Source organism: Microcebus murinus, chromosome 22 (assembly GCF_040939455.1).
Source record: "Microcebus murinus isolate Inina chromosome 22, M.murinus_Inina_mat1.0, whole genome shotgun sequence".
In the NCBI taxonomy this organism is placed as follows: domain Eukaryota; kingdom Metazoa; phylum Chordata; class Mammalia; order Primates; family Cheirogaleidae; genus Microcebus; species Microcebus murinus.
Window position 1 is genome coordinate 17,862,630 of NC_134125.1, and position 26,136 is coordinate 17,888,765.

Genomic DNA, 26,136 nt, shown 5'->3' on the forward strand with positions numbered 1-26,136 from the left:
TACCAAGTCTGTGAACTAGAGAACTATGCCCCCCACGAATGCACCCAACCTGCAAAAGGAATGACAAAAACTCCAATATCATTATGTCCCTACGAAAGGGAATATTCCAAGAAAAATAAAACAGGAACTTTTTCTGTTTAAAAAGGCAGAGCGTCCTTTGCTGGTGTTCTCGTCCCGGTCCTCCTGGGGCGGTGGACTTCGCAGGGCGGGCGTGGCTCACAGCAAGTTGACCCCGTGCTTTAGCAGCTTCTGCCTGGCCTTGCTGGGCAGGCTGAAGGCGCCGTCCTGGGCGCTCGGGAAGCCGGAGCTCCGCGCCGCGGGCGGCAGCTGCTGGAAGTAGGTTTCCTGGACGGGGTTGCAGCAGGCGTACACGGCCGTGGAGCCGTTTCTGTGGGGAGAGAGAAGACAACAGCCTGTTGGTGCTGGTGCACATCCGAGACCACACCCAGAACTCCGTAGGGCTCTGTCCCCGGGGCCCCGGCGCACCCGGTGTTGCGCGTGCCGCCATCAGGGCACGGATTCTGTCCACTCACTGCAGTGTCGGCCACCTTTCCTCCTTTCAACTCACTAGATGCTGGGACCGTCCGTGGCCGGACTGTGCACGGTGGCCGCAGCCACAGGGCCTGCAGTTGCAATCACGCATAGAGGAACCGCTAGGTGCCTGCTTCGTTGATACGGCAGCAGCCATGCAACTCGCTCTTCCTGCGGTCTCCACTTAGTTCTCTCACCAGCCTCCGCAGTGGTGGCATGGTCCCATGGGACAGACCCAGAGGCTCGGAGAGGGAGGCTGATGCTGCCCTGCCTCTGGGACAGTGCAGTGGCCGTGCCCCGGGAAAGAGTCCAGTCCGCTGCCCACACTGGGGTGGCCGGATGGACTGAGCAGAGGGGGGTGATCAGAGCAGGGTGTGAAACGCAGCAGTACAGGGGTGAGGGCACTGGGCAAAGGACGATTCACCCTGGGAGGGACTGACTCCAGAGCCAGGTGACTACCTGGTTTCTGGATTTTGCCTGTTTCAAACTAGGGGGCCTCAGTTTCCCCAAATCTAGGAAGAGAGGGTGGAGTCAGGGACCACTAAGGCTCCCCTCCCCCAAATCCCTTTCCATGTAAGGAGAAGATTCATCCTCCTCCAGCTTCTCCTTCTAGACCTCCAGGGGCTTGAAAGGCCACCTAGCTTAGGTGTCACCTGCCTCCCACTGGGCCAGCAGGACAAGCTCCTCTCACGGCCACGGGGGCAGCACTGCGGCCAGGTGGCTGCGAGCACAGACCTGGAGTCTCCTACACACCCGGTGCTCACCCCACCCTGCTGCGTCCCGGCTGTGTGCCCTGAGCTATCAACCTGCCTGAGTCCCAGCGTTCTCATCTGTACAACGGACATGACAACAGTATGTGCCTTCATTGAGGTGGGTTTTTTAAAGAAGAGATTGAGTAGAAAAATACATATACATTAATATATATAAATTGTTTAGTACTTGGTGAGCAGTTAAGAATGGGTAGCTGTTGTTCCGATTACTATATTAAAATAATCTCTCAGCAAATGCCTCGAGCTGTGCATCCCAACACTAAAACCGTCTCAGCTCCAAGGAAGGTGACATGCTGCAGGGCCACAAGGTGGCTGGGAGAGCAGATGCTGACATTTTACTTGTTTCCACCTCCCACAAAACAGACACATGCACACACACACACCCAACGCAACCAGTTCCCAAACCACTGACTGTGGATACAAAGCACAGCGAGGTTGCCAGCCTGGGGCAGCTCGGAATGGAAGCCAGAGAAGACACATTTATCACAGAAAGATATACTGAAATACTGGCTGGAGGTGGCACCAGGCGGTAGAAATACCTCCGTGTGGCAGGTGACAGGGGATTAGAACCGCCATAGTCACCCACCAGGCTCCTCCCACTCAACCACACTGCCCTTACGCCGGCACACGTGTGGAAGGATCACGCAGTTAAGATCTCAGACAGTTCTGGGTCAGATCCTGACCCTGCCATGCAATAAGAATGTGGGGCAAGTTGGGACAAGTTGCTTTTCCTATTTGTGCTTCAATTTCCTCTGTAAAATGAGGATAAAAAATACACTTGACCAGCTCGTTCCGAGGACTGAATGGACTGACACACACAGCAGGCACGCCCTTTCCGACCCTCCAACTTGCCTTATTTTCTGCCACCGGTTTCATTAAGACAAGCATGTAGAGAAAACAAACAAACAAATCCAGAATTTGGTTGGTTAAATGCTGTAAACTATAAATATTTATATAATTAATAGATTTATATCTACTGCCATGGAGGTGTTTAAGACATGCAGTAATGTGAAAAAAGCAACTATAAAGTAGTACATTAGTAGGATCCTATTTTCTAGAAGAATATTAAAATAATGAACATAAAAAGACCATTAATCTATATTTTATATGCAAAAAATAAAAACCAATAAAACCTGGAGTAATTCACACGAAACTGTTACATGTGGTTATTTCTTGGGTATGTGACGGCAATGGGTAGTTGGGGGGGGCCGGGGGGTAGGAAAATGTTTTACTTTATAGATCTCTAAGCAGGCTGAGTGATTTTATAATCAGCGTGTTTTACTTGTCTTAGTTAGAGAGACAACATTATTATTATTATTTTTGGAGACTGAGTCTCACTCTGTTGCCCAGGCTAGAGTGCCATGGCATCAGCCTGGCTCACAGCAACCTCCAACTCCTGGGCTCAAGCAATCCTCCTGCCTCAGCCTCCCGAGTAGCTGGGACTATAGGCATGCACCACCATGCCCGGCTAATTTTTTCTATATATTTTTAGTTAACCAATGAATTTCTTTCTATTTTTAGTAGAGACTGGGTCTCGCTCTTGCTCAGGCTGGTTTCTAACTCCTGACCTTGAGCGATCCTCCCATCTTAGCCTCCCTGAGTGCTGGGATTACAGGCGTGAGCCACCGCGCCCGGCCAAGAGTGACAACAGTATTATTTCAGCACCATTTCTGGCAGGGGGAGAGCCTCCTTCCTCAGCCTGAGCGTGGACGGTGGCAGCCACAGGAGCAGACAAAGGCAGGCCTTAAACAGCAACTAGAACGTTTTCCCTCTAGCTGGGGAGGCTGGCCCCGGAAGGTGGTTCCCGGGAGCGGGACTGCCTGTGCGAGTGGCATGTGGCAAGGCTCACCTGACAGTCATCTCGTACAGCGAGGGCAGCCGGGCGAACTCCGAGTGCATCAGGCTGACGGCCTGGAGGAAGCGGCGGTCCTGCAGGGTGGCCGACTGCGGCAGGTTCGCTTCCGGAAGAGGACACGGAAGTTGTGACGAGCAGACTGCTCCCCTCCCCGCCCCCTAAGCTCAGAACCGAACACCGGGACTGAGCGTGGCTCGAGGCCACGAGTGTGGGGCCCCAGGGCCGAGCACCCAAGGCTGCTGCCGCCAGGCAAGAGCAGGTGCGTCGCCCCTGACAACGATCAGCTCTCGGTGTCTGCACACGGATCTCCATGTTCTGAAGCAGACCTTGTCACAGACAGTTGAACATGTGTAAATTTGCTCTCAAAATGTTGAGAAAATGCCAAAAAAAGACAAATGAGCAAAGAAGCATTTGCCAAGTGAATTCTACACTCGGCGGGAGCCTCCCTTAACTGCAGGTCTGATGACTCTGCAAAGCTGCGTCACCATGGTGCTGGGGTCTCAGGGCCTCATGCCCCCTCCACTCATCTCCAGAACCCTCTAGAACCTTCCGGCCTCCGTGCCCGAGCCTGCTCCTTACCCGTCAGCACGCTCTGAATGCGGTCGTAATGCGCGAAGTTGTAGGCGCTGCTGGTGGAGGAGGCCTCGTCTCTGGGGAGCGTCTCTTTCAGGTGGACTTCCAGCCCGTTCAGGGACGCCAGGCTGCTATGGTACTGCAGAGGGACCAGGAGAGGGTCATGGGCTCGCAGGACTCACCCCGGCAGGCCTTCTGAGGGCTTTGTTTGACCATGGGCTCGGTTAAAATATAATCATCCCAAAATAGCTTGGTGCCTACTTGCTTTAGCAAAATAGACTCTGACCAGCCTATTTGCCTCTTTTTAGAGAAGTGCTAACTTCCACCCTTATGCTTTATTGTTTTTTACATTAAGGATTATATTGTAGGAAAATTTAAAAATAGAGATGAGCAAAAAATAAATTTTTAAAAGAGGGAAAAAAAAGCAAAGAAAATCACCCATCTCACCATTAAGTAACAGCCACTGTTCGTTTTAACAATACGAGCGGCCTGCGACCACCTGCCCGTGTTTCTCCACCGGGCCTGGGTGGAGAAGTCCCCCATGGATGTAACGGGCTGACTTCTCTCCCCTGCATCTAGAACGGTCCTGGCTCTGCACTGCTCTAGGAAGGACTGAGAAGTGTCGGTCAAACAGTTTCTGTGCTTGGCGGCTCAGAGGAGGAATCTGGGTGAGGAAGCCCCCAGGGACGTAAGGCCGCGAAGCACCTGTATTTTTAAAAACCTCCTAGAAGATGAGTAATGCATAAGTATAGTTGCAAACACTGGTCTACACTGTTTTGTTGTAATCCTTTCTTTATAAAATAAAAATGGGATCAAATCGTAAATAATGGTACAGTTGTTTTTAATCTAAAGATACAGCATGAACTACTTTTCTTGTCCATAAATATTCTTTAACGGGGGTGAGCGCTATTCTCCAAGCTCCGCTCAGGGCTAGGTACACCAGTGCCATCCCGACAGGCTCGGTCTGCGACAGGGTCATCAGCCTGAGCGTTTACTATCTCTGATAGTAAATTCAGGTCATATTAGCTTTCCTACTTGAACGTCTGGTAACCGTCATTCCTCCCATCTCGAGCTGGTGCCCAGAGGAAGGGACGATGGGAACAGAGAGGAAGCCATGCTAAAATTCATTTCTCCTATAGGCTCTGAGCTCCACTTCCAAAATCTTCTGCCTAACTTGTAGTCAAGACAAAATCACTTAACCATGAACACTCAGTGAATCACAGGATACTATGTCCCATGACACCTGGGCAAGTTTTTACTGATAACCAAGTGCTTTCATATATAACAGGGGTCAGCAAACTGTGGCCTGTGGGCTAATCCAACTTGTTGCCTGTTTTTGTATAGTCTGTGAGCTAAGAATGGTTTTTATGTTTCTACATGATTGGGGGGAGAAGTCAAAAGAACAACACTGTGACATATGAAAATTACATGAAGTTCCGATGTCTATGTTTAATAAAGTACTATTGGAATACTGCCATGGCATTTATTTACATATTGTCTGTGGCTGTTTTCCTACTACAACAGCAGAGTTGAAGAATTGTGCAAAGTTGAAAATATTTGCTTCTGGTCCTTTGCATAAAAAGTTTGCAAACCCCTAATACATGCTATTAATGCTACATAACGTGATCCTTCAAAAAGCCGGAGGAGACACACACTGACTGCTAGACCACACTAAGGCAAAAGGCTTGAATGTTAGCACATACAGTAACATGCAGAAGACACAATGCATGAACATACGTTCACTGAGAGGCCCCGGTTTCCTAGTTGGGGGAGGTGCTTTATGACAACACGCTCACGCTAACTTCAAGCCTCATCTACTGTACACAGACGGCTCAATGTCCTACTGTAGCGATGAATAATTGATTTGATCGCTGTATTTGAAGGTCAATGATTATCTTGGGTTTTGAGCAGGAAACCACCAGTGGCTCTATGCTGCCCCCTGGTGTGCGCCTACTCCACTCCCTGAGCCAATCCCACCCCAGCCCTCCTGGCTGCTCCACTCTGGCTCCCTGCGCCCATCCCACCTCCTGCTCCCACCTCCATGGAAGCCGATCCTCTGAAAGATGGAAAATTGACACAGGGCGCCTTGGCGGTATGTGGCATAATCAAAAAGGTATGCATGGCTCACGCCTGTAATCCCAGCACTCTGGGAGGCCGAGGCGGGCAGATTGCTCAAGGTTAGGAGTTTGAAAGCAGCCTGAGTAAGAGCGAGACCCCATCTCTACTATAAATAGAAAGAAATTAATTGGCCAACTAACATATATATATATATATATATATATATATAAAAATTAGCCGGGCATGGTGGCACATGCCTGTAGTCCCAGCTACTCGGGAGGCTGAGGCAGGAGGATTGCTTGAGCCCAGGAGTCTGAGGTTGCTGTGAGCTAGGCTGATGCCATGGCACTCACTCTAGCCCAGGCAACAAAGTGAGACCCTGTCTCCAAAAAAAAAAGGTATGCAAATTTTCTCAGCTGCACTGTCACTGACCATTGGGAGTGGCGGTGAGGGGGCTCTTCTAGATAGCAGCAGAGGGGCTGCAGGGAAATCAGGTCAGGCATTTTCTAAGCTGGTCCAGGACAAAAAGGTAATAAAAGATCTCTCCCAATTATAAAACAGCCAGCCTCTGGGTCTGCTTAACAAACCCACCCACTCTTAAACCAGATGGAGTGAGGGAGGGAGAGGGGTAGAGAGGATGGATTCTGGGGCCTAGCCATCACCAAACCCTACTTTACAGGAAAGCATGAAAGCCCATGGACGCTGTTGGCATAACAACATGGATGGGCTTTGACAAACCAAGAGATACATCCACAAGTCAAGAGCCACAGAAGGCAGGACATTTATCCCCTTGCTTCACCTTCCCACCTATCATGGCAAGGACAGAACTGTAGGGGGACAGAGAGCTGTGGTAGGCGAACAAGAAACAAGCAAGAATTCTGGACCCACCAGTTGCATGAGGTCTTTTTATCTCAACCAGGCTGTCTTCTTACTGGTAAAATGGGAGTTACAATGCCTACCTCCCAGAACTGTTCTAAGGCTTGGCTAAAATAACAAAGTATTTAGCATATAGTTAGTGCAGAACATCTCCTTGAAGAGCAGCCTGTGCTAATTTTTCCTTCTTGGGGGGAAGGTAAAAAGAAAGGTATTAAATCCACTTTACTGCATCCAAACACTGAGCCTTCAAAATAACACTTCGAAGGCTTGGCACCGTGCAGAACAGACCAAGGAAACCAAGGCATCGTCAGGGAGATGAGACGTGCAAAGCTGCAACCGTGACTCCCTGTGTGGCTATCAGAAGGTGGATAAAGTCACTCAGAGCTACGGTAAAAGGGGCTACAGGAGGCAGACATGCCACAGCTCGGTGGTATGGGGTCTGTGGAAAGGGGACAGACAGCCAGGCAGCTCTGGAGAGAAGCAGTCTCTCGCTGGGAGCTCTGCGCAGAGGAAGCAGCTCGGCAGTCTTCCCTCCTCCTCTGTGTTCCAAGGTGACTTGCTCATTTAAGGAGGGTCACAAGTCCTGCATGCTAATGAGATCGGCTTAGAATAATATAGATATAAGAATAAAAACAAGGTAAGCCCCAGGACACCATGTGCCCTGCAGCCATTTCAACCTGCTGTTCTTACTGCTTCCACTTTGCCTGCCTGCTAAAGCAAGGCTGTTGCCATAGCAACCAAATCTCCAGCGCAGGCCTGGGCCCTGGGAAGGGTCCATTACTGCTCTAAGTAGGGAAGGGGCTGAGACGGTTTAACAGCCTTCCAGAGCCAGTTAGGATGTCAGATGGCCCAGACCTGGTCGGAAAGAGCTTGAGGTCAGGAACAATGCCGGGGCAGAAACCCGGGGTTTCTGGGGAACTCCCAGCTCAGGCTGAGACACGCTACAGAGTACAGTTTCCAGCCCACATGGAACCCAGAGCTGCCCAGGCTAGGACACAAGGCCACTGGCAGGGACAGCATATGATGGCCATGCATGCGGTCTTTTCCTGGACTCTCTCGCTGCACCTGGAACACGAGGGCCTAGCACCATGGCTGGACGACTGATGAGGACTCAGAGGGACAAGGGGTAGTGGCCAAGACCACACAGCTAGAGAATGAAAGCTAGGACTCCAACTCGGGCTGTCCCCCCAAGGCCTGCACTTCAGAAACCGACACTTGGGCGCCTGCATACCAGCCACCCTGCTTGCACCTGACTCACTCACACCCCCACAGAAGCCCATGGGGGTAGGCACAACCAGCACCCCTGCTGGACGAGCAAGGAAACTCTGCCCAGGGTCACACAGCTGAAGACAGAGCCCTTGTCCCCGCCCCTTGTGTTGGTGCAGAGCTGTGGGGGAAGCACAGGCTGGGAGGGGCTACAGAGGGCAAAGGGGGTCTGAGGACACTCACCACCTCCTCTATGGCTGCGCCGTCTCCCAGCAGCGGCTCCTGGGCCAGCAGGGACAGCACCAGCCCTTTGACACTGTGGGTGTAAAGGTTCATCCGCACGAGTCCCCCGCAGCACCCTGCCGGGGTCATCCTGGAGTCGATTCTGTCCGCAGAGGGGCCTGTGCCCGGGCAGTTCGCCAAGCCTGGACTGCACCCGGGACCAGGGGCCGCATGGCTCTCACGGGCCCCATCAACACACCGACCCGTGCCTTGTTCTCCCACGGGAAGCTCACTTCCTCCCTGCCCGGGATCTAAGTGAGGCGGTGACAAAGGCCCACTGGTCCTTCTGCAGTGGAGGTCTCCTCTGGGAACAGGGGCTTGGCTGCTGTTGCCAGCAGGGTCTTCACGCAGTCCTGGGGCTCCGTCCTGGGTCAGCATCTCGGGAGCGGAGGGCGGGAGCAGGCTGCGTGCAGTAGTGTCCTCTGGCGGCGAGGGTTCCGGACTGCTCGGGTCACTGACAGACTCCTTGTGGCAAGGGCCACTGCCATCTGGGACACATGCACTTGGGAAAGCAAAATGACCTGAGGACGTTCCCACTTCCGGAGCTTCTGGAATGTGGATTTCAGACCAGTCCAATTCCCCTTGGGGCAAGCCCAGTTCCGTCACCAGGGAGCGGCTCTCATGCAGTCCTGTGTGCCCGGCGCTGTCCAGATCGTGACCAAGCAAGTGTCCATTCTCCCTCCTGCCACCTGGCCACGCCTCATCGGGGGCCGTGGGCTCCGGGGTGGTTGCCGACACACCGGCCATGGAAGCCACATGCCCGCCGGCATTTTCATGCAGGGCCAATGTGCTCCCACCCTTTGGGGTGTGCTGGGCTGAGCCGTTGTGGACTCTGGCTGGAGACGCAGGAGAGCTAGCGAACAAGACAGACATGAGGGAGGGCACGGAGACTGAGTGCAGGGCATGCGCCCTTCCACGCATCAACGATAATGGGGTCCCTGAGGCCACACAGGCTGAGATGCCACCTGGGTCAAATCACAGGAGTAATGACAAGGCAACGTCTGGCCCTTGGAGTTTCACGTGGAGTCACCGAGATCACCTACTGAAAATGGCAGAGCCCACTTGGAAGGTCCACTGTGACTCAGGCCCCTTCCTGGATGCTATACATAGACTATTTTCAATGAGTTCACAACGAGCTCATGAAGGAGATATGACTGAGTCCATTTTACAGATTACAAAGTTGAGGCTCAGGCAGGGAATGGACTTGCCTAAGGCCACACAGCTAAGTAAGAGATCTAGGATGTGAAACACACTCCCATCCCACCACGCCGCGCTGCCTCTTATCACGTGCTCGAGTTCCAGGTGCTCACTTACGAGACAGAGTGGGGGGAGATGGAACTAAGGGGGATGAGATTTGTTTCGATGAACCACGGCGGGGAGTCCCTCAGGTGTGGTTTAAGGTTGGCCCCCGTGAGTTCCCTTACCTAGTCATCTGTCCCGCTGGAAACTCACAGAGACTGGTGGATTCCTCCTCGGTCACGAACACAGGGATAATCTGCACGCTCGGGGGCAACGCTGCTCCTGGAATTGCAAAGCAGCATGGACAGGGCTCTCCCCTGGGCCGGGGGGGGGGGGGGGACAGAGAGGCAGTAACTGCTCTTGGGGTGACGCAGCCAACCCCACACCAGCCCAGGTGGTATCACTGCGAATGCATTCCTCCGCCCAGGACACGAGCCCCACAACTTCGGCTCTAACTCCTGTGACTAGCAAGGAGGGAGCCCCTGCAGGCAGCACAGCACCCCGCTGTGGAGGAGGGAGATGTTTGGTGCAAGAAAGCTTAGTGACACTTAAAAAATAAAAAGATACAGGATGGAAAAAAGCACTTCCAACTGACAAAGGGATCTGCGCCACTCAGGCTTCAGAATAAAACAGAATCACTCTCCTGGGCACGCCTCCACATCCCGCGAGAGGTCTTCCTGGCAGTCGCTGCCCTCTCCCCACCACCAGCCCCTGGCACTTGTCTGAGCAACCTCACAATACTGAGTCAAGGGGGAGCTGAGAGCAGGGACTCGAAAGGTGTGTCTAAAATCACAAGCTTTACAGTTAGGGTTCTGGTGGGTAACCCTGTTCTAGAAGCCCCATTATATCCATTTTCCTAATCTTATGAGCAGAAGAAATAAACAGGATTGCTCCGCCTTCCGTGTGACTTGTGCAGGGACAGGTAGCATCAAAGACTGCCATTCTCAAGAGGCAACGACGGTGCAGCTCGCCACTCACCATGCTCCTGCGGGGCGTCCCCTCCCGTGGGCAGTCTCTGAAAACAAACACACACAGAAGCTGGCGCCGGGCACCACAGTCTCCTCTTGACCTAACCGTCAGGAATTCACTGTGCCATCTGTTCATAAAACTTTGCCAGGTCCAGAAGGCTTGTCCCAACCACATGCTAAGAGCCAAGCAGATGGAACAGAAGCCCCCCCCAAGCTGCTTGTCCCCACCACAGCTGCGACAAGGCGAGGACCTGGGCCCACACGGGCCCCAAGGCAGCAGCTCCACCCAAACTCCTGTCATGCGTAGGTTCGGGTTTTCTCAGCCTCTCCCCTCTGGGGATAAAAGCAAGAATCCATGTTCTTTTTTATACCTTTGGGGAGCTCACGTTCTAGAACACTGCCACATCTGCCACAGGCCCTGATACAGAATTCACACAAATTCCATTATAAAAAATTTGAAAATCCTGCAACCCTCACTATAAAGGATTTGACCTGGACAGAACGCTACGCCAGATCTTTTTTATTCTGGTTCACAATCAAGGCCAGAAACCTGGGGATTTTCTCAAAAGCAAAAACAAAATCTTTCATCTCAACCAGAAGGTTCCAAAAGGACCCACCAAAACAAGCAAAAACCAAACAAAAACTCTTCTAGCCAAAATGACTTTCACTATTAAGAAATGATACAGCTTGCTTTCTTTTTTGGTGATTTTTAAAAATCACATTGCACATAGTACTAAGCCATACATAAGCTTACTTGAGACAAAAATTCTTAAAAAAAATAAATACATATAATCTCCCAAGCTCAAGCTAATACAGTTAGTACTGGGTATTGTTTTCTTTAAGTCTACACATTCCTTTATACTTTTGAGACATGATATAAAATTCTATTTTTATGCTTAAAATAATAACAGGCAATTCCTGTCTGCAAAACATCTTTGGCCAATTTAAGTGGCCAACTACAATTTTGTGAATGTTACAGTCATATGGGTGAATGAATCATTCCCCTACCTTAGACCAGTGGTTAGCAGACCTTCTCTATAATGGACAAAATGATAAATATTTTCGGCTTTGTGAGCCATTAGGCCTCTAGCCCCACCTATGCAACTCTGCTGTTATACTTGGAAAGCAGCCCAATAAAACTTTATTTGTAGCACATGGCCCACGGCCACAGCTGGCCAACTCCTACCTTAGACATTTTAGTCTCACCTGATTTTTCACCTTCATAAAGCCTGTTGTGATAAAGTTTCGAGTACAAAATTTTTCAGCAATTAGATTATTTCCTTAGTATAGATTCCTAGAAGCTGAACTATTAGTAAAATATACAGGGCATCCTTAATGCTCTCATTATCAAATTGTTTACCAGAAAGGCTGTTGGAACTGGCACCTCTACCAACAGTGGGAGCCTGGGCATAGCCCCCTAGCACTGAAAATGCCTGCTGATGTAGCAAGTGTAAAAAGAGAGCCTTCTGACACACTGGAAACCACAGCTTCCTACACGCCACAAAAGAAAACAAGGACTGACAGGGCTGTCAGATGCTAGCAGTGGTTATGTCTGCCCAATTTTACTCTCGATGAGTATGCGTGACTTTTTTCATTACAAAAACAATTAAATAAATAAAAATGGAATTCGTTTTAAAAAGTTTCTGTTTTCCTAAGTCTTACTAAAGATACATCCGTCTCTGAAAAATCTAGTTAATCTCTTTGACACAAAGGCTATCCTGTGGGAAGGCAAATTCTCGTCGATCTACTTGGTTGGAAGAAAACCCAGCTACCCACGCCTGCCAGGCGGCAGCAAACATCTTCTTCCCGCCTCACTGGTGGCTTTTAATTCTTGGGAAAACCACACACTGCAGGACTCGGGTGCTGCAACAGAATGAAGTGGCACAGCTGCACCATGGCTGCCACTCCTGACCCTTCCTGCCTGGGGGTCAGACCCGGCTGCAGCGGCAGGCGCTCTGGGGACGCGTCCCGACCAGGAGGGTGGGCTTTACAGTACCTGGGGCTGAGGTGCGGTTCGGTGAAGCAGGACCTTGGCAGTGAGGGAGGGCGGCAGCTGGGTGCTGACGATCCTAGGAGGTCACACACAGGAGCGAGAACACCGTGAGAAGAAATGTGCTGTAGGACACCTGGCAGCCCCTGTTGACGGGAATCTCTAGAACACGGCTGGCGGGAGTTTCACCCGATGGAGGGCACTCTGGGAGTGCCTACCAACGTTTATTAATGAAACGTCCAGACCCTCTGACTCGGCTTATACCAAGACATATGCAAAAGAATATTTATTATAGCAAAAACAATAAAGATATTTTAAAAATGGATAAACAACTGAAATGCCCATCAACAAGAGAGTAGTTAAATAAATAAATCATGGCATGGCCAGAACACCAAAAGGCGTGCAGCCCACCTAAGAATGCGTGGGCCAATAGGGACTGGTCAAGAAAGCTCTACTGGCCAGGAAGGTGGCTCACGCCTGTAATCCTAGCACTCTGGGAGGCCGAGGCAGGCGGATTGCTCAAGATCAGGAGTTCGAAACCAGCCTGAGCAAAAGTGAAACCCCGTCTCTCAAAAAAAAAAGGGGGGGAGGGGGGAAGCTATCTTTGATGGCTGCGTCACCAAACAGCCTGGAAGGCCCACAGCTGGTTCAGAACCATCACGATGACAATGGCAGGGAGGTTCGAGGGTGTGACACACACCGGGGACTTCGCTTGCTCCTTCCACACCCATCATCTCACGCTATTTGCCACAGGGAATCACTGTTTCCCAGAAGGGAAAATCGAAGCGAAACAACTTGCCCAAGGCTGTGCAGATGACCAGAAGAGAATGTGGGGTTTGAACCCCCGCCGGTCGGGCCGAGAGCTTCTCAGTGGCACAGCCATCTGCTCCCCAGAAGGCTCTGGGCACAGCGCTGCGGCCCTGCCCGCCCCGGGCGGTGAGGGCAAACCCTCCATGTGAAGAGAGGTCTGGAAGACGTGGAGTAGCTCGCAGGCACTCGGGCTCATGAAGAGGCCCTTGAGCTACACGAAGAAGTGCAGCGAGCTTTCAGAAGCCAGCCAAGACACGGACGCAGCCAAGAGGCTGGAAAGAGCCTGAGTAAAAGCCCTTGACACTACTTTGCAGAGCTGAGCCACGGCAGGCACAGCAGGCACGGTGGAGCCCTGGGCAGCGGGGGGAAGGCCGCCCACCGCAGGCCCGTTCCACACCCCCCTGACTTACAGCACTGGCCGCTGGCAATGTTGGGGACTTTGCACTAGTATTTTGTAGACTGACAACTATGACAGGATGCCTCACGCTGAGAATTACACGTGTCCCTTTCATAGTCCTGAATCTTTTCGGAATGCAACAATCTCCAACTTCCCAGCTTTGCTTAATGACAGGCTCATGCCCTAAATCCAGTCGAAACTGCCTGGTGTTTGCTAAACAAGCCCACTTGGAACAGGCCCGAGACTGAGCTCCCCGCCGTGATCTGGAGGCAGCTGGTGGTCAGCTCTGCAGCGGGGGATGGCGCTGGAGCAGAGGGGGCTGGGGTCACTCACAGTCCTTGATAGAGGATGCAGCCAGCGAGGACGTGAGGTGAGCGCTGGCAGGTCTGCAGAATGAGGGCTGCCTTCAGCAACAGCAGGGGCTCCACCTGTGCAGGGCGAGAGGCACCCATCAGCACAGGCAGCAGGGGAGAAGGGGGAGGATGGTTTGGTAGAACAGATGGACAGGCTGGAGCTCAAAGCCTAGGAAAGGGAGAATGTGTCACACAGTAAAATCTGTGCCATGCTTTGGGTCCATTCTACCTGTCCATACCCAGAACTGCTGACACCACAAAATGCCAAATTCTTGGAACAAGGAAGCCTCTCCAGACGCTGGGAGGTGCAGCAAATATGGCAAGTGGCTATTCGTAGGGGACAAAGTCGAAAGCCTAGGGGACCCTGTCTATCCATTCTGAGAAAAGAGGCAGTAGAGAGAGGACACCCTTTAAATGCAGGTATACAGATCATGGCACCAGGGAAATAAACCTACCCACCCAACCTCCACCGCCACTCTGAAGCACAATCCCCATGGCAACACAGCTGGCTGACATCTGACCAGGTCCCACTACTGTGTTCCATAACACAGAATGAAAATATCATGGTCTTGCACTCAGGAAAATATGCCTTAGGTCCACATTTCTTATAAGGAGTCAGTTGCCTAGAAGTCCCTACAAACATAGGAAAAACATCTGGCCTTGGTCAAGAATGGCCAGCAATAGTCAGCAGCCTCTTCCGATTTCTACCTGCCTGCTTGGCAGCTGGAACCCACGAGGACCCATTAGCTGTTGGAAGTCAGTGTTACGGAGCCGAGCTCTGGAGCTGTTAGCACACGAAAATGTCGAGTTTATTCTTTCGTGGTCTCAAGACTCCCAGACAGCCGTTCTCTAAAGCTTTGGGGCCAACTCCAAAAGGTCTTCCAAATGGTGCAGGGAAAACCCTTCCCCATTTCTAGTGGAGTCATGCTCTGTGCAGGCTGAGTCACAGTGCCACACCCATTAAAGCGACACTGTTTGCTCCAGCACTGAGATGCTACCAGGGGTCCTCAAACTTTTTAAACAGGGGGCCAGTTCACCATCCCTCAGACCATCAGAGGGCCTCTGTAGAGGGCGGTGCACATTCCACACATGCGCACTGTGGGCCCGGGATGAGTCGGCTGCTAAGCAGGACAGGCAGCGGCGGCACAATCAACTGGCGGGCAGGATAAATGTCCTCGGTGGGCCGCATGTGGTTTGAGGACGCCTGTGCTACACGCTCAGGGCTCTGGTAGTTGGTTCTTAAGGGGCTAGCCACACAAACAGCCTAGGCTTCACTGAGTGCCGACCGCAAATGGAATGGCTCAGAGAGACAAAACACTTCCCAGCCACTCTCTCTCAGGGACAGTAACCTTGGTCTTCAAATGTTCACGCTGGGCATTTTTGAGGTTGGAAACAATTAAGCCATGTGACACTAATATCAAGAGAGAAGGGGCCCTTCAGATTACTGAGTTCAACACTTCTGAGGCATCAGCAAAATAATAATTCCCTTTCCCAAGTATTTCTTTGGTGTCATTTTAGGTGCCGCCTTATTTTATCATCCCAAGAGTTCTAGAACGCAGGTATGATGACACCATTTTATGGATAGGGGAAGTGAGGCTCTAAGAGGCGAGCTGCCCTGTCCAAGCTTGCACAGCCAGTGAGCAGAGAACGCAAGCTGAATGCTGAGCGCAATAACAACCCCGCCTGAGGAATGACGCAGTCCATCCACGTCCCTAGATACAGTTCATTTAAGGAATATTTAAAAAGCACCCGGAAGCTCTGTTCTTATACATGAAATGAATAAGGAGGGCGAGAATGTTACTTTAGTTTGGTCCAAGTTCCAGAGGGAGTTGAATATCTTATGCAGATCACTGGTGTTTTTCAGAATTTGTTCAATGAAGGTATCCCACTCCGTGCTCAGTTCTTCCTGAGAACGGTTCTAGAACAGAAACAGCCTGAGGTCAATGTCTGAGATTTTGAGGCACAGACTCTTTGGCAAGAATCCCAACTACTATGAAAACTGCTCCTCTCGCAGGAAACTGGCTAGAAGGGAGGGCTGGTTCTGACCTTCCTCCACACGGGAACCCCTACCCTCCCGCGCTGACAACCCACCGGTCACAGATCCAGGGCACCTGCTGGGTAAGGGTGGCAAGCAGGGCCTGCTCTTCCTAACCACCCAGGCAAGAGGAGAAGGGATAGACACTTGAAATGATGGTGACCCATGGCACTGGGCACAAAGGCACCTGAGAGGGGCTCCAAGGGCCCTTGACCTTATCACTGGACGTGATGTGTTTACATAAAGTCTAACAGACCCAGAGGAAGTGCTGTGTTCTGGCAATAAGAGGCTGGGCATTATATTTAATACTAATACCTTATAAGCCAGAGAAACAGGTCCGTTGTAAAAATTGAAGAATCCAATTAGCTGATCCAGAAACCGCTTGCAGCTGACATCAGGGAGCTCCACCGCACAGCCCAGCACCTGCCAAGAGGAAGACAGGCATCTGCCTTTTCTTTGAGTCCAAGCCCAGAATCCTGGCATCCAGGGCTCTCTATAACCAGATCCCACTGGCCCATCAAAACTGATCTTCTCCTGTCCCTGGGTCCACACCCTCCACTCCAGGCAAGCTGGTCTCCATGAAGATCAAGTACCTTTAGTACCTCTCTTCACTTTGTCCAACCTGAAATGCCCTCTTTCTTCCTGTTCCCTTGCCCAGGGCTTACCCATCCCCTCCAGTCCCCACCACAGATTCCAGCCCCTCTGTGATGCCTTTTCTGGTAACAGTAGCCAATGCTGACCTCTTTTCTGACCCTCGTACTGTTAGGACTATTATTTGGACATTGGCTATTTCATCTGGGTTTCATTACAAACACTGGACAGGACTCCAACTGTTGCACGAATGGCCATCTTGTCTCTCCAGCTGAATGAAGTGCTTTGAGAGCAGAAACTGACCGTATCATCGCAGTCCCAGACCTCCAGAATGCTGACTGCAGTGCTGAGTTAGAAAGCAATCCAGTCATATGTTTAAAGAGCCTGAAAAACTTCATATTCTTTGACCCAGTAAATATGCCTCTAGGAATCTGTTCTAAGGGAATTGTCAGAAATTTAAACTAATAAACCCAGACAGAAAACAAATGAACAACAACAAAAAATTCCCTTTGAATGTTAGCCAGCAGTCCCCAACCTTTTTGGCACCAGGGACCAGTTTTATGGAAGACAACTTGTCCACAGACAGGGATGGGGGTTGGGGGGCGGAGCTCAGGCGGTGATGCGAGTAATGGGGAGTAGCTGTAAACACAGATGAGGCTTCGCTCACTTGCCGGCCAATCACCTCCTGCTGTGCACCGTCCCACCCCCATCCCCAGTTCCTAAATTTCAAGGGGGGTGGCCATGGAGCTCTGAGGTCCAGGGGTTGGGGACCACACGTGTAAGCAAGGATCTTTGTTTTGTTCACAGATATAATCCCAGAGCTCACAACAGTCTGGAACACAGAAAGTGCTTACTTCTTCCCCAAGTAATCTATGGATGGAATGCAATTCCAATCATAATCCCATCAGCTTTTCCTTAAAAACTGACAGATTCTACAATGGAAATACAAAGGACCTAAAATATCCAAAGCTATCTTGAAAAAGAATAAGGTGGGAGGATTTATACTATCTGGTTTCAAGACATATTATAAAGCCATAGAAATCAAGACAGTGTGGTACTCACGTAGATTCTTCAAACAGATCAGCAGAAAAGACTAAAGAGCCCAGAAATAGTCTCACACTTAGATGGCCACCTATCTGATCTTAGGCAAAGGAGCCAAAGGAACCAGTAGGGAAAGGAAAGTTTTTCCAACAATGAGGCTGGAACAACTAGATATCCAGACTGAAAAAAATGACCCTTGACTTCTATTCACACCATTCACAGATATTAATCCAAGACAGATTATAGACCTAAATTTAAAAGGCAAAACTACAAAATGGAGACTACCTTCTCCAATGCAGAAAGCAGTGGTTTCTTAGACAGGATCCAGAAGGCAGTAACCATAAAAGATAAAATTGAAAAATTAGATGTCATTAAAATTAAAAACATCTGCTCATCAAAAGACATCATTAAGAAAATTAATAGACATGCCAAAAACTGGGAGAAAATATTTTAAAAATATATATTTGGCAAAGAACTGGTATCTAGGACATAATAAAGAACTACAACTCAATAGAAATAGAAAACTCAATTTAAATAATGTGCCAAGCTTTGAACAGACACTTGACAAAGGAAGATACACAAATGGCCATTAAACACATGAAAAGGCCTCAATATAATTAGTCACTTGGGAAATGCAAATTAAAACAACAATGACACACCCCTACACATCCTACAGAATGGCTAAAATTATACAGACTGACAACATCAATGTTGACGAGGATGTAGAATAACTGGGAATGTAAAATGCTACAACCACTTGAGGAAGAGGTCTAGCAGTTTTCTGTAAAATCCAAAATATACCTCCTATTCTATGACCCAGCAATTTCATGCCTGGATATTTACCCAAGAGAACTGAAAATATATGTCCACAGAAAGACTCCATAGCAATGTTCCTTGGAGCCTTATTCTTAATGCACCAAAGTGGACACAGTTCAGGTGTCCATCAAAAGGACAATGAATAGACGGTGATATACGTAGACAATGGAATACTGTTTGATAATAAAAAGGAATGAATACCAAGACATGCAACAACATGAATGAATGTCACAAACGTTAAGTGGTAAGACAGAAGCCTGTAAGGCATGTAATCTAACATGTACTATTTCACTCATGGGATGTTCTAGAAAGGCAAAACTAATCTGTGGCAGGAAAAAATTAAGAACAGTAATTGTCTAGGATGGGGGTGGCATAGAAATAACTGGGGAAGGATGCGAGGGAGCTTTGTGTGCCAATGATAATATTCTGCATCCTGAAAGGTATTGATGTCTAGGTGCATCATTTCTCCAATGCATCAAACGGTACACTCAAGGTCTGTATATTTCACTGTATATAAATTTTACCTCCAAAAAAAAAAAAAAAAAACCCACAAACCAACATTGAAGCATAGTTAGTGACATGCACAATGAAGTATTTGGGGGTGGGGGAGGAGTATACTAATGTGTGCAACTCTAAAAAGCATTTAAAAAATCTGGATTGATGAGAGGATAAAGTGATGGATAAATAAATAACCTGATAAAGCAACTATAATGAAATATTAATTGAAGAATTAAGGAGGGATATGAGTATTTGCTATAAAATTCTTTCAACTGTGTGTTCAAAGTATGTTAGAAAATTTTTGTAATAAATGTTGGAAATAATACCTACAAAGTTAAATATACCACTCCACACTTAAGCATCATTTTACCTCGGAAAGCCTTAAAATAAACAGAGGCAAGGGAAAATAGCACTTTGGATGATTTGGTGCTACTAGATGTAAAGGAATGGTTTTTAATCTTTTTTTTTTTTTTCTTAAATAAGTTCTTCAAATCTAACGCATATCCATCAATGTCTTTTCTGAGTCAATTCCCAGGAAGGGTAGAGAGCATAGTGCAGGGGTCCTCAAACTTTTCAAACAGGGGGCCAGTTCACTGTCCCTCAGACCGTTGGAGGGCTGGACTATAGTTTAAAAAAAACTATGAGCAAATTCCTATGCACACTGTACATATCTTATTTTGAAGTAAAAAAAACAAATGGGCAAAAACACCCGCACGTGGCCCGCAGGCCGTAGTTTGAGGATGCCTGGCATAGAGAGTATAAAAAAGAAAAAGATGAAGGTAAAAACTCAATTACACAGAATAAACAGAATTTCCACAGGTTGGCCTATGTCTTACAAAAGGGAAACCAGTCATGCGCAAGGCAGGCTACGTTAGAAATGTTTTGAAGAGCGCTCAATTATGACGGGCACTGGCAGAGAGTGTCACAGGAAGTGTGGACGATCAGCCAGTCTAAATTTTCAAGAGCCACAGAAAGTACAACTTTCTAAACTTTATCATCGCAACACTTCAGCACTGACTCTGCGTGTCCAACTTACCCAAAGGTAATCTCCGTCAACCTTTATGGCAAACTTAAGTTTCCGCAGACGAACGAGAGTGGGAGGAGAGCCGGAGATATCAGAAACACAGCGGACAACTCCGGCTATCTGTCCACAGAGAAACTCCTGTTGATCGAGCAGGGTCTGTGGGGAAGGAGCACATTCCAAACAGGGAGTTGAAATTTTTCAACTCTTGCGTCATTTCTTAGAGCGAACTAAAGCCCACAGGCCAAATTCAGTCTGTTGCCTGTTTTTATACGGGCCTCTCAGCTAAGAATGGCTTTTGCATTTTTTTCAAGCATTGTAACGACAAACAAGAAAACGTGATGGAGACTGCATGTGGCCTGAAAAGCTGAAAGTATTTACCACCCAGCCCTTTACAAAGTTTGCCAACCCCTGCCAGGGACTACTGAAGTGCTGGAGAACACCCACAGTGAGCACGTGAGCCAACTGCACAGAATGTATTTTTGCTCCTAGGATTATAGGCACATGCTTGAGCAGAGGCATGAGCCCTTCATGCCTATTCAAATCCCCTGCACGGAGTGGCCAGACTGGCCCAGATTAATCCCAATTTTCCAAGCCAGCATGTAATCACATGAGTCAATGCACGGAACCTTCCAAATCAATCTTAGCCTTAACTAAACCATGGGACAGCCAGACATGACGTGATGCAAGAGAAAATATACACACCATGTATGAAGAATCCTTGCCTCAAAGAACTGAACTTGAACCTAATCAAGGCTCTAGATCTTACTGCTAATTTAAAGTAAATACAATGGATAAATGACATTAAATGACACCATTGTGAGGAAATAATTAGCCAAATCCAGAGTGTGGGACATTGTAACATTCTACAAATGACCTGGTTTCTTCAATAATTCAATGGCATGGGGGGATAAAAAGTGGTGGATGAAGAGTGTTATAAAAAAAAGACTTAAAATACTAAATAACCAAATAAAATATGTGAATGTTACTTGGATCCTGATTAGGAAAAAGAGAGAAAAGAGATAGAAGGATGGAAGAATGAGTGGATGGATGGATGGAACGAAGGACAGACTAAGTAACATCCAAGTTAACAAGGAAAAATTTGCGTTTTTTTGGTTTTTTTTCCTTTCAGAGACAGGGTACCCCTCTGTTGCCCAGGCTGAAATGCAGTGGCATGATCACAGCTCACTGTAACCTCAAACTCCTGGGCTCGAGCAATCCTCCTGAGTAGCTAGGACTACAGGTCCATGCTACCACACCCAGCAATTTTTTATTTTCTCTAGAGATGAGGTCCGGCTATGTTGTCCAGGCTGGTCTCTAACTCCTGGCCTTAAGTGATCCTCCCACCTTGGCCTCCAAAGCACTGGGATTATAGGCATGAGCCATTGCACTCTGCCCAACAAGGAAAAATGTGAATATAGTCTGAGTATTGGACGATATTAAGGAATTATTGTTACTAATTATTATAACTTTTTTTTTTGAGACAGGGTCTTGCTCTGATGCCCAAGCTAGATTGCAGTGGCCTCATCATAATTCACTGCAACCTTAAACTCCTGGGCTCAAGCAGTCCTCCTAGCTTAGCCTCCTGAGTAGCTGGGACTATAGGCTTGTACTACCACACCCCATTAATTTTCCTATTTTTTATAGAGACAGCAGGCTCACTAATGTTACTCAGGCTGGTCTCCAACTCATGGCTTCAAGCAATCCTCCTACCTTAGCCTCCCAAAATGCTGGTATTACAGGTGTGAACTACAATGCCCGGCCTAATTATTGTAACTTTTTCTAGGTGTGGTAATGTTTAAAATCATGTCCTTTTTAGTTAGAGATGTTACTCGATACTGGCAAGATGACACATCTAGAATTTGCTCCGGGGGGAGGGAGGGGGGGAGGTTAGGATGGGTCATATAATATTGGCAAAGTGTGGATAACTTTTGAAGCTAGATACTTTCCTCTCTACTTCTGTATATATTTGAATAAAAGCTTTTTAAAAATGAGCCGATCAAAAAATTGGGGGCAGGGGGGAGGCAAATAAAACATCATGATGGAGACACAATGCTGGAGATGACAGAGGTACTGAGCTGCCTAGGAATTTTAAGACCAGAACAAGAAATAGTACAAGTAGGAACAAGACAGTAGAAATGTCAAATGCCTAGATCAGCCAAAGAAAGCTGTCCTAATCTAAACCCTACATTTATGAAATGCTACTACTAGGAGGCAAAGGGGTGGATCCCCACTAACAATCAAATGCTGTGTGGCTTACCTGGGAAGGATAAAAATAGCAAATGCCAGCTCTTGTTGGATCTCCTTCTTCCTTTACCTTGGAACCATCATAAAGAAAAAAATAGTTCCACCTGGCAAGAGAACAGAATGGAGCCATGTTTCCTTTCTCCAGTGACTGCTGCGTTTTAAAACACAGCTTCCTGTTTCCCGGCCTGAGGAGGGCTCATGACTCAGTTTGAAAGCCTTCTGGTGGCCCCAGAGGCAAAAGAACCCCAGGAGCTACAAATAGATAAAACCATTTCATAAGTGCGGGAGAGTGGAACTAAAAATATGTCTCTATCCAGCTGTCAGACCATCTGCCCAAAAAGACATGAGTAGCTAGAGGAAAAACGGAGTGCCCACAATGACTGCTCTTACTTCAAACACTGAGCCGTAACTGTACAACCCCATGGCCTGATAGCACTGTCTTTTAAGGCTCTGATGTCAAAATAAGTTAGGGGTGTCTCCGAGGCAATCCTCACAACTGCTGAGCCCAGAGATCTCTGGAAATAGCCCTTCTCCCAGGAATTCCTGCATTCACTTAACAAACATTTACCGAGGGTCCGCAGTGTGCTCTGACTTTGCCGAGCAAACAGGCAATTTCAATGCAGGACAGTGAGTCTATGAAAGGGGAAAAACAGAGGCCTATGGGAGTTTACAGAGAAACACTGAACAACTCTCCGCAGGTCCAAATCTCCCCAAGAATCACTCAAGCATGCTTGCTCATCAACCTCCTCCCCATTCCCTAGCCCCAGAAGAATCTTTCTTCTGAATTTCCGTCACCCCCCATTCTTCCCTCAAGACTCTTATAGCCTACTCTGCAGTATAATTATAATTTCTTAATGTTATGATGATTACCTCTTTAAAATCAGAAAGCCAACTCCCCAACAGCGGGACATCGGTTTTACTTCTCCATCTCCAAAATCACATTTATGACAATGAAGCACAAGGAAGAATGTGACCGCTTTGTCACCTGTGTGCTTCTCCTCCAGACTGATGCCTTATCCAGCCTCCTTGGCTCCTACCTCATCTTCCGGATAACAAGCACCAACTCTGTCACTAGTGTGGTCCACTTTCCCTGAGATCTAGGGGCAGATCTGGCTGCAGGACAAGTCCAGAGCAAAAAACCTCAAAAAGTTTCAAAGCCAACTCAGAACATTCACACTGGCTCTGTCCTTCCCCTTCCCTACGCTCTCCGAATGAAAGCCCCCTGCTCAGGCACACAAAAGAAAACTTGGCTGTTTTTCTTGAATTGCCTCATCTTTTTCTTACTTCCACATATATAACTGGTCATTAAATCCTGCAAATTCTAGTTAAACCATGCCTTTCACTTTCATCTCCCTGATTAATGTTTGCTGAACCGAATTATAGGAAAGGATTAATACATTTGCGGCTGAGAAGAGAACTGAGTTTCAGGCAAGCATTGAGTAACACCCTTCTACTGCCAGGCTGGCCAAACCACTTCTTGTGGTGTCATTCTCAACTGTAACCATTCCTAATCTCTCCAAAGTGAAGACGACAACGCCGACATTATTCTCAAAGCTGGCTGCATCATCTGGCTGTGGCTAGCTTCTCTACAATCTACCAGCAATGCCAGACTTGTTCAAATACTGCAAGAGGGTTTCAAGGTTAAAACAGAATTCATTTTGGAGAGAAATGGCTCACATGCTTGATTCGGCTGCTCTAAAGAAAATGGCATTTTTACTGTTTCCTTAATAAAAGCAAGATAATCTGGCTGAGGATTTGCAATTAACCCAAAAGATGCACCCAGTAGCTTAGTGAGAGCTAAACCGAGACAGGCCTGGATACTCACCAAGAGGCTGACGTTGGCTCCGTGGAGGTGGAGGTGGCCATTTACTTAGCAGCAGTCCTCATTCTCTTTGTTTGGCTTTTTTTTTTCCCAGTATCACTTCTTTCTCCCCAGCTGTGGCTGTCACCCCCTCTCCCCAATCCAGAGAATCCAGACGTAGTAGGCTTAAGTGTTGTCAGTCACAACTGCCACCTGCTTAGTTTTCATTTAGCATGAAAGTGTCACCTGCCTTCCTTGCAGGCCCTTCGGTTTCATGAATACCTCTTCTGCCCATCTTACAACTCTGAGAGAATATAATAAAGAAAGAGAATCCTAGCAGAAAAGTCAAGTCTACTAGGCTGGTTCCAAGAGCCACAGCGTGGCAGAATGACCTCTTCAAGTTCCTCTCCAGGAAGGCCCAGGGGGCAGATGAATGCTGGAGGTGGTATTCTGAAGAAATTTCTAGCTTGTCCACTTCAAAGCCATCCTGAAGGTTCTTTTTAAAAGTTTTGAAGCTTCCAGTTCAAACATCAGTGCCTTGACTCTGAAACAAACAAAACAGCTATTTCAGAAACTCATGAGGAAGCATGTGACCTAGCAGAGTTAAACAACTGGTATATTTCAAAGGAACTTCCTACAAGGGGGACACTGATGTTTCAAAATAAAAGAAGGGGACAAAAAAGTTTAAAAAAAATAAAAAAAGAAAGAAGAGTAGCAGAGACTTCAGAGTAAGGGCCTTAGTTGTTTTAACAGACACACTGTCAAGCCTCACAAAAGATAATTCAAATAACTATTGTGAAAAAGCGCAGGGTGTTAAAACAGCTATACAAATAAAGCAGCTGCCTAGTAATAATGGAACCCTGATTAGGGAACTGTCACCTTAAGAGCCCAAAACATATCTGAACGTGCAGGATTCCAGAGCTGGTACAAGTTTCCAAAAAATAAAAAGAGAACTTTATCAAGTGGCTTTCAAATTCCCACAAGATCAAGACACTCAGTATGTCACAGAATTTCAGAGTCAAAGGGGACCCTGGCATCATTTAGTCTAATCCTTGTCTCCTGCATTCTCCTCCAAAAATTACCTTGATTGCCTCTGCCTTACTCCCTCCAGAGACAGGTGGTTCGCAAATTTATCCTTCTACCAAACTAAAATCTGCTTCCCAGTAACCTCCCCTCACTGGTCTGGATAACACTCTCCAAGAAAACGCAAGACAGGTCTAACCCCTCCATGTGACAACCCCTGGGTCACTTCTAAACTGTATTCCTACTGTCACTTTCTCCAACCTCAATGTCACCAGGGACATGGTCTCATGCTTGCTCACAATTCTGCCGTCTGTGGGAACACAATGCAGTTTGTTAAGATCTCTTTGGAAGACAGAAGTTCCTAGAGAGGACCCCCCCCACCCTTCGATCTTTGATGGCCTCTAAAATCTCTATTATTTCTCAGCTCTAGGTATCTTGGACTGGGCCTCCATAGGACCATACTCACTGTATTCTACAGAGCATACCCGGGTGCCTGTGGAGGGGGCATTTCAGTTCCTGGAACCAAGAACAGCGGCCTGAAACCCCTTATCTCTTGTTCCCAGAGAAGAGGGCCCTACACTGCCGAGGTCCACTGTCTCATCTCTGAAAGGTCCTGAAGAGGCCAGTAATGGTCCTGGGGTAGGGGCAGACGTCAGGGTGTGAGTAGAAAAGGCTCTGATAGCCCGGGAAGTGGCCGCGACGACCAGGAGGGAGGGGGTGTCAAGAAGTGGCTTGCCAAGGCCTGGGGTGGGTGGCAGTGGCGCAGGAAGTGGCTTCAGTGGGCAGAACGGCTGGGAAAGGGGCGCTGCCGGCTGCGAAGGGCCAGGACGCCGCCGGACACGGCCCCCGGGCCGGCCGAGGCGGCGACCGGTCCCCGCGGGAGGGCTCCCGGGCCCCGGGAAAGGCGGGCGAAGGCCGGGGCATCAGGCGCGGCCGGGCTCTCGCTCCTCGGGGGTCCCGCCCTCCGAGCGCCGCACACCCACCGGAGTCGCCGGGCAGCCGGCGCTCGGGATTCGGGACCGTGGCCCCGGACAGCGGGCGGCGGCCGGGTCCCCGGGACTCCCGCCCGGTACCTGCGCGCAGGTCGGGAGCCTCTCCGTCAGGCGCAGCCCCGCCCACCGCCCCGGAGGGCTCCCGGCGCGGGGCGATGACGTC

The 26,136-nt window shown here is 48.8% G+C and overlaps 1 protein-coding gene across 5 annotated transcripts; it reads right to left on the reverse strand.

Annotated features, from left to right (window-relative positions):
• Positions 1 to 76: 76 nt before the first annotated feature.
• On the reverse strand, positions 77 to 26,133 carry HPS4 (HPS4 biogenesis of lysosomal organelles complex 3 subunit 2). Of its 5 annotated transcripts, none has more exons than XM_075996655.1 (15): positions 26,055 to 26,133; positions 23,983 to 24,502; positions 22,171 to 22,261; positions 19,926 to 20,069; positions 17,861 to 17,887; positions 16,259 to 16,366; positions 15,710 to 15,826; positions 13,889 to 13,983; positions 12,355 to 12,427; positions 10,369 to 10,405; positions 9,576 to 9,672; positions 8,113 to 9,004; positions 3,736 to 3,868; positions 3,151 to 3,259; positions 77 to 388 (listed from the first exon to the last, which is right to left on the reverse strand). In XM_075996655.1, the coding sequence occupies exons 2-15, from the start codon at positions 24,021 to 24,023 to the stop codon at positions 217 to 219; spliced, it is 2,136 nt and encodes a 711-aa protein (XP_075852770.1). In that variant the 5' UTR covers positions 24,024 to 24,502; positions 26,055 to 26,133; the 3' UTR covers positions 77 to 216. The 5 variants fall into 5 exon arrangements, with proteins under 5 accessions (XP_075852770.1, XP_075852769.1, XP_075852771.1 ...); XM_075996654.1 differs by having other exon boundaries at positions 25,965 to 26,117; XM_075996656.1 differs by lacking the exon at positions 26,055 to 26,133 and adding an exon at positions 25,467 to 25,857.
• Positions 26,134 to 26,136: the final 3 nt, after the last annotated feature.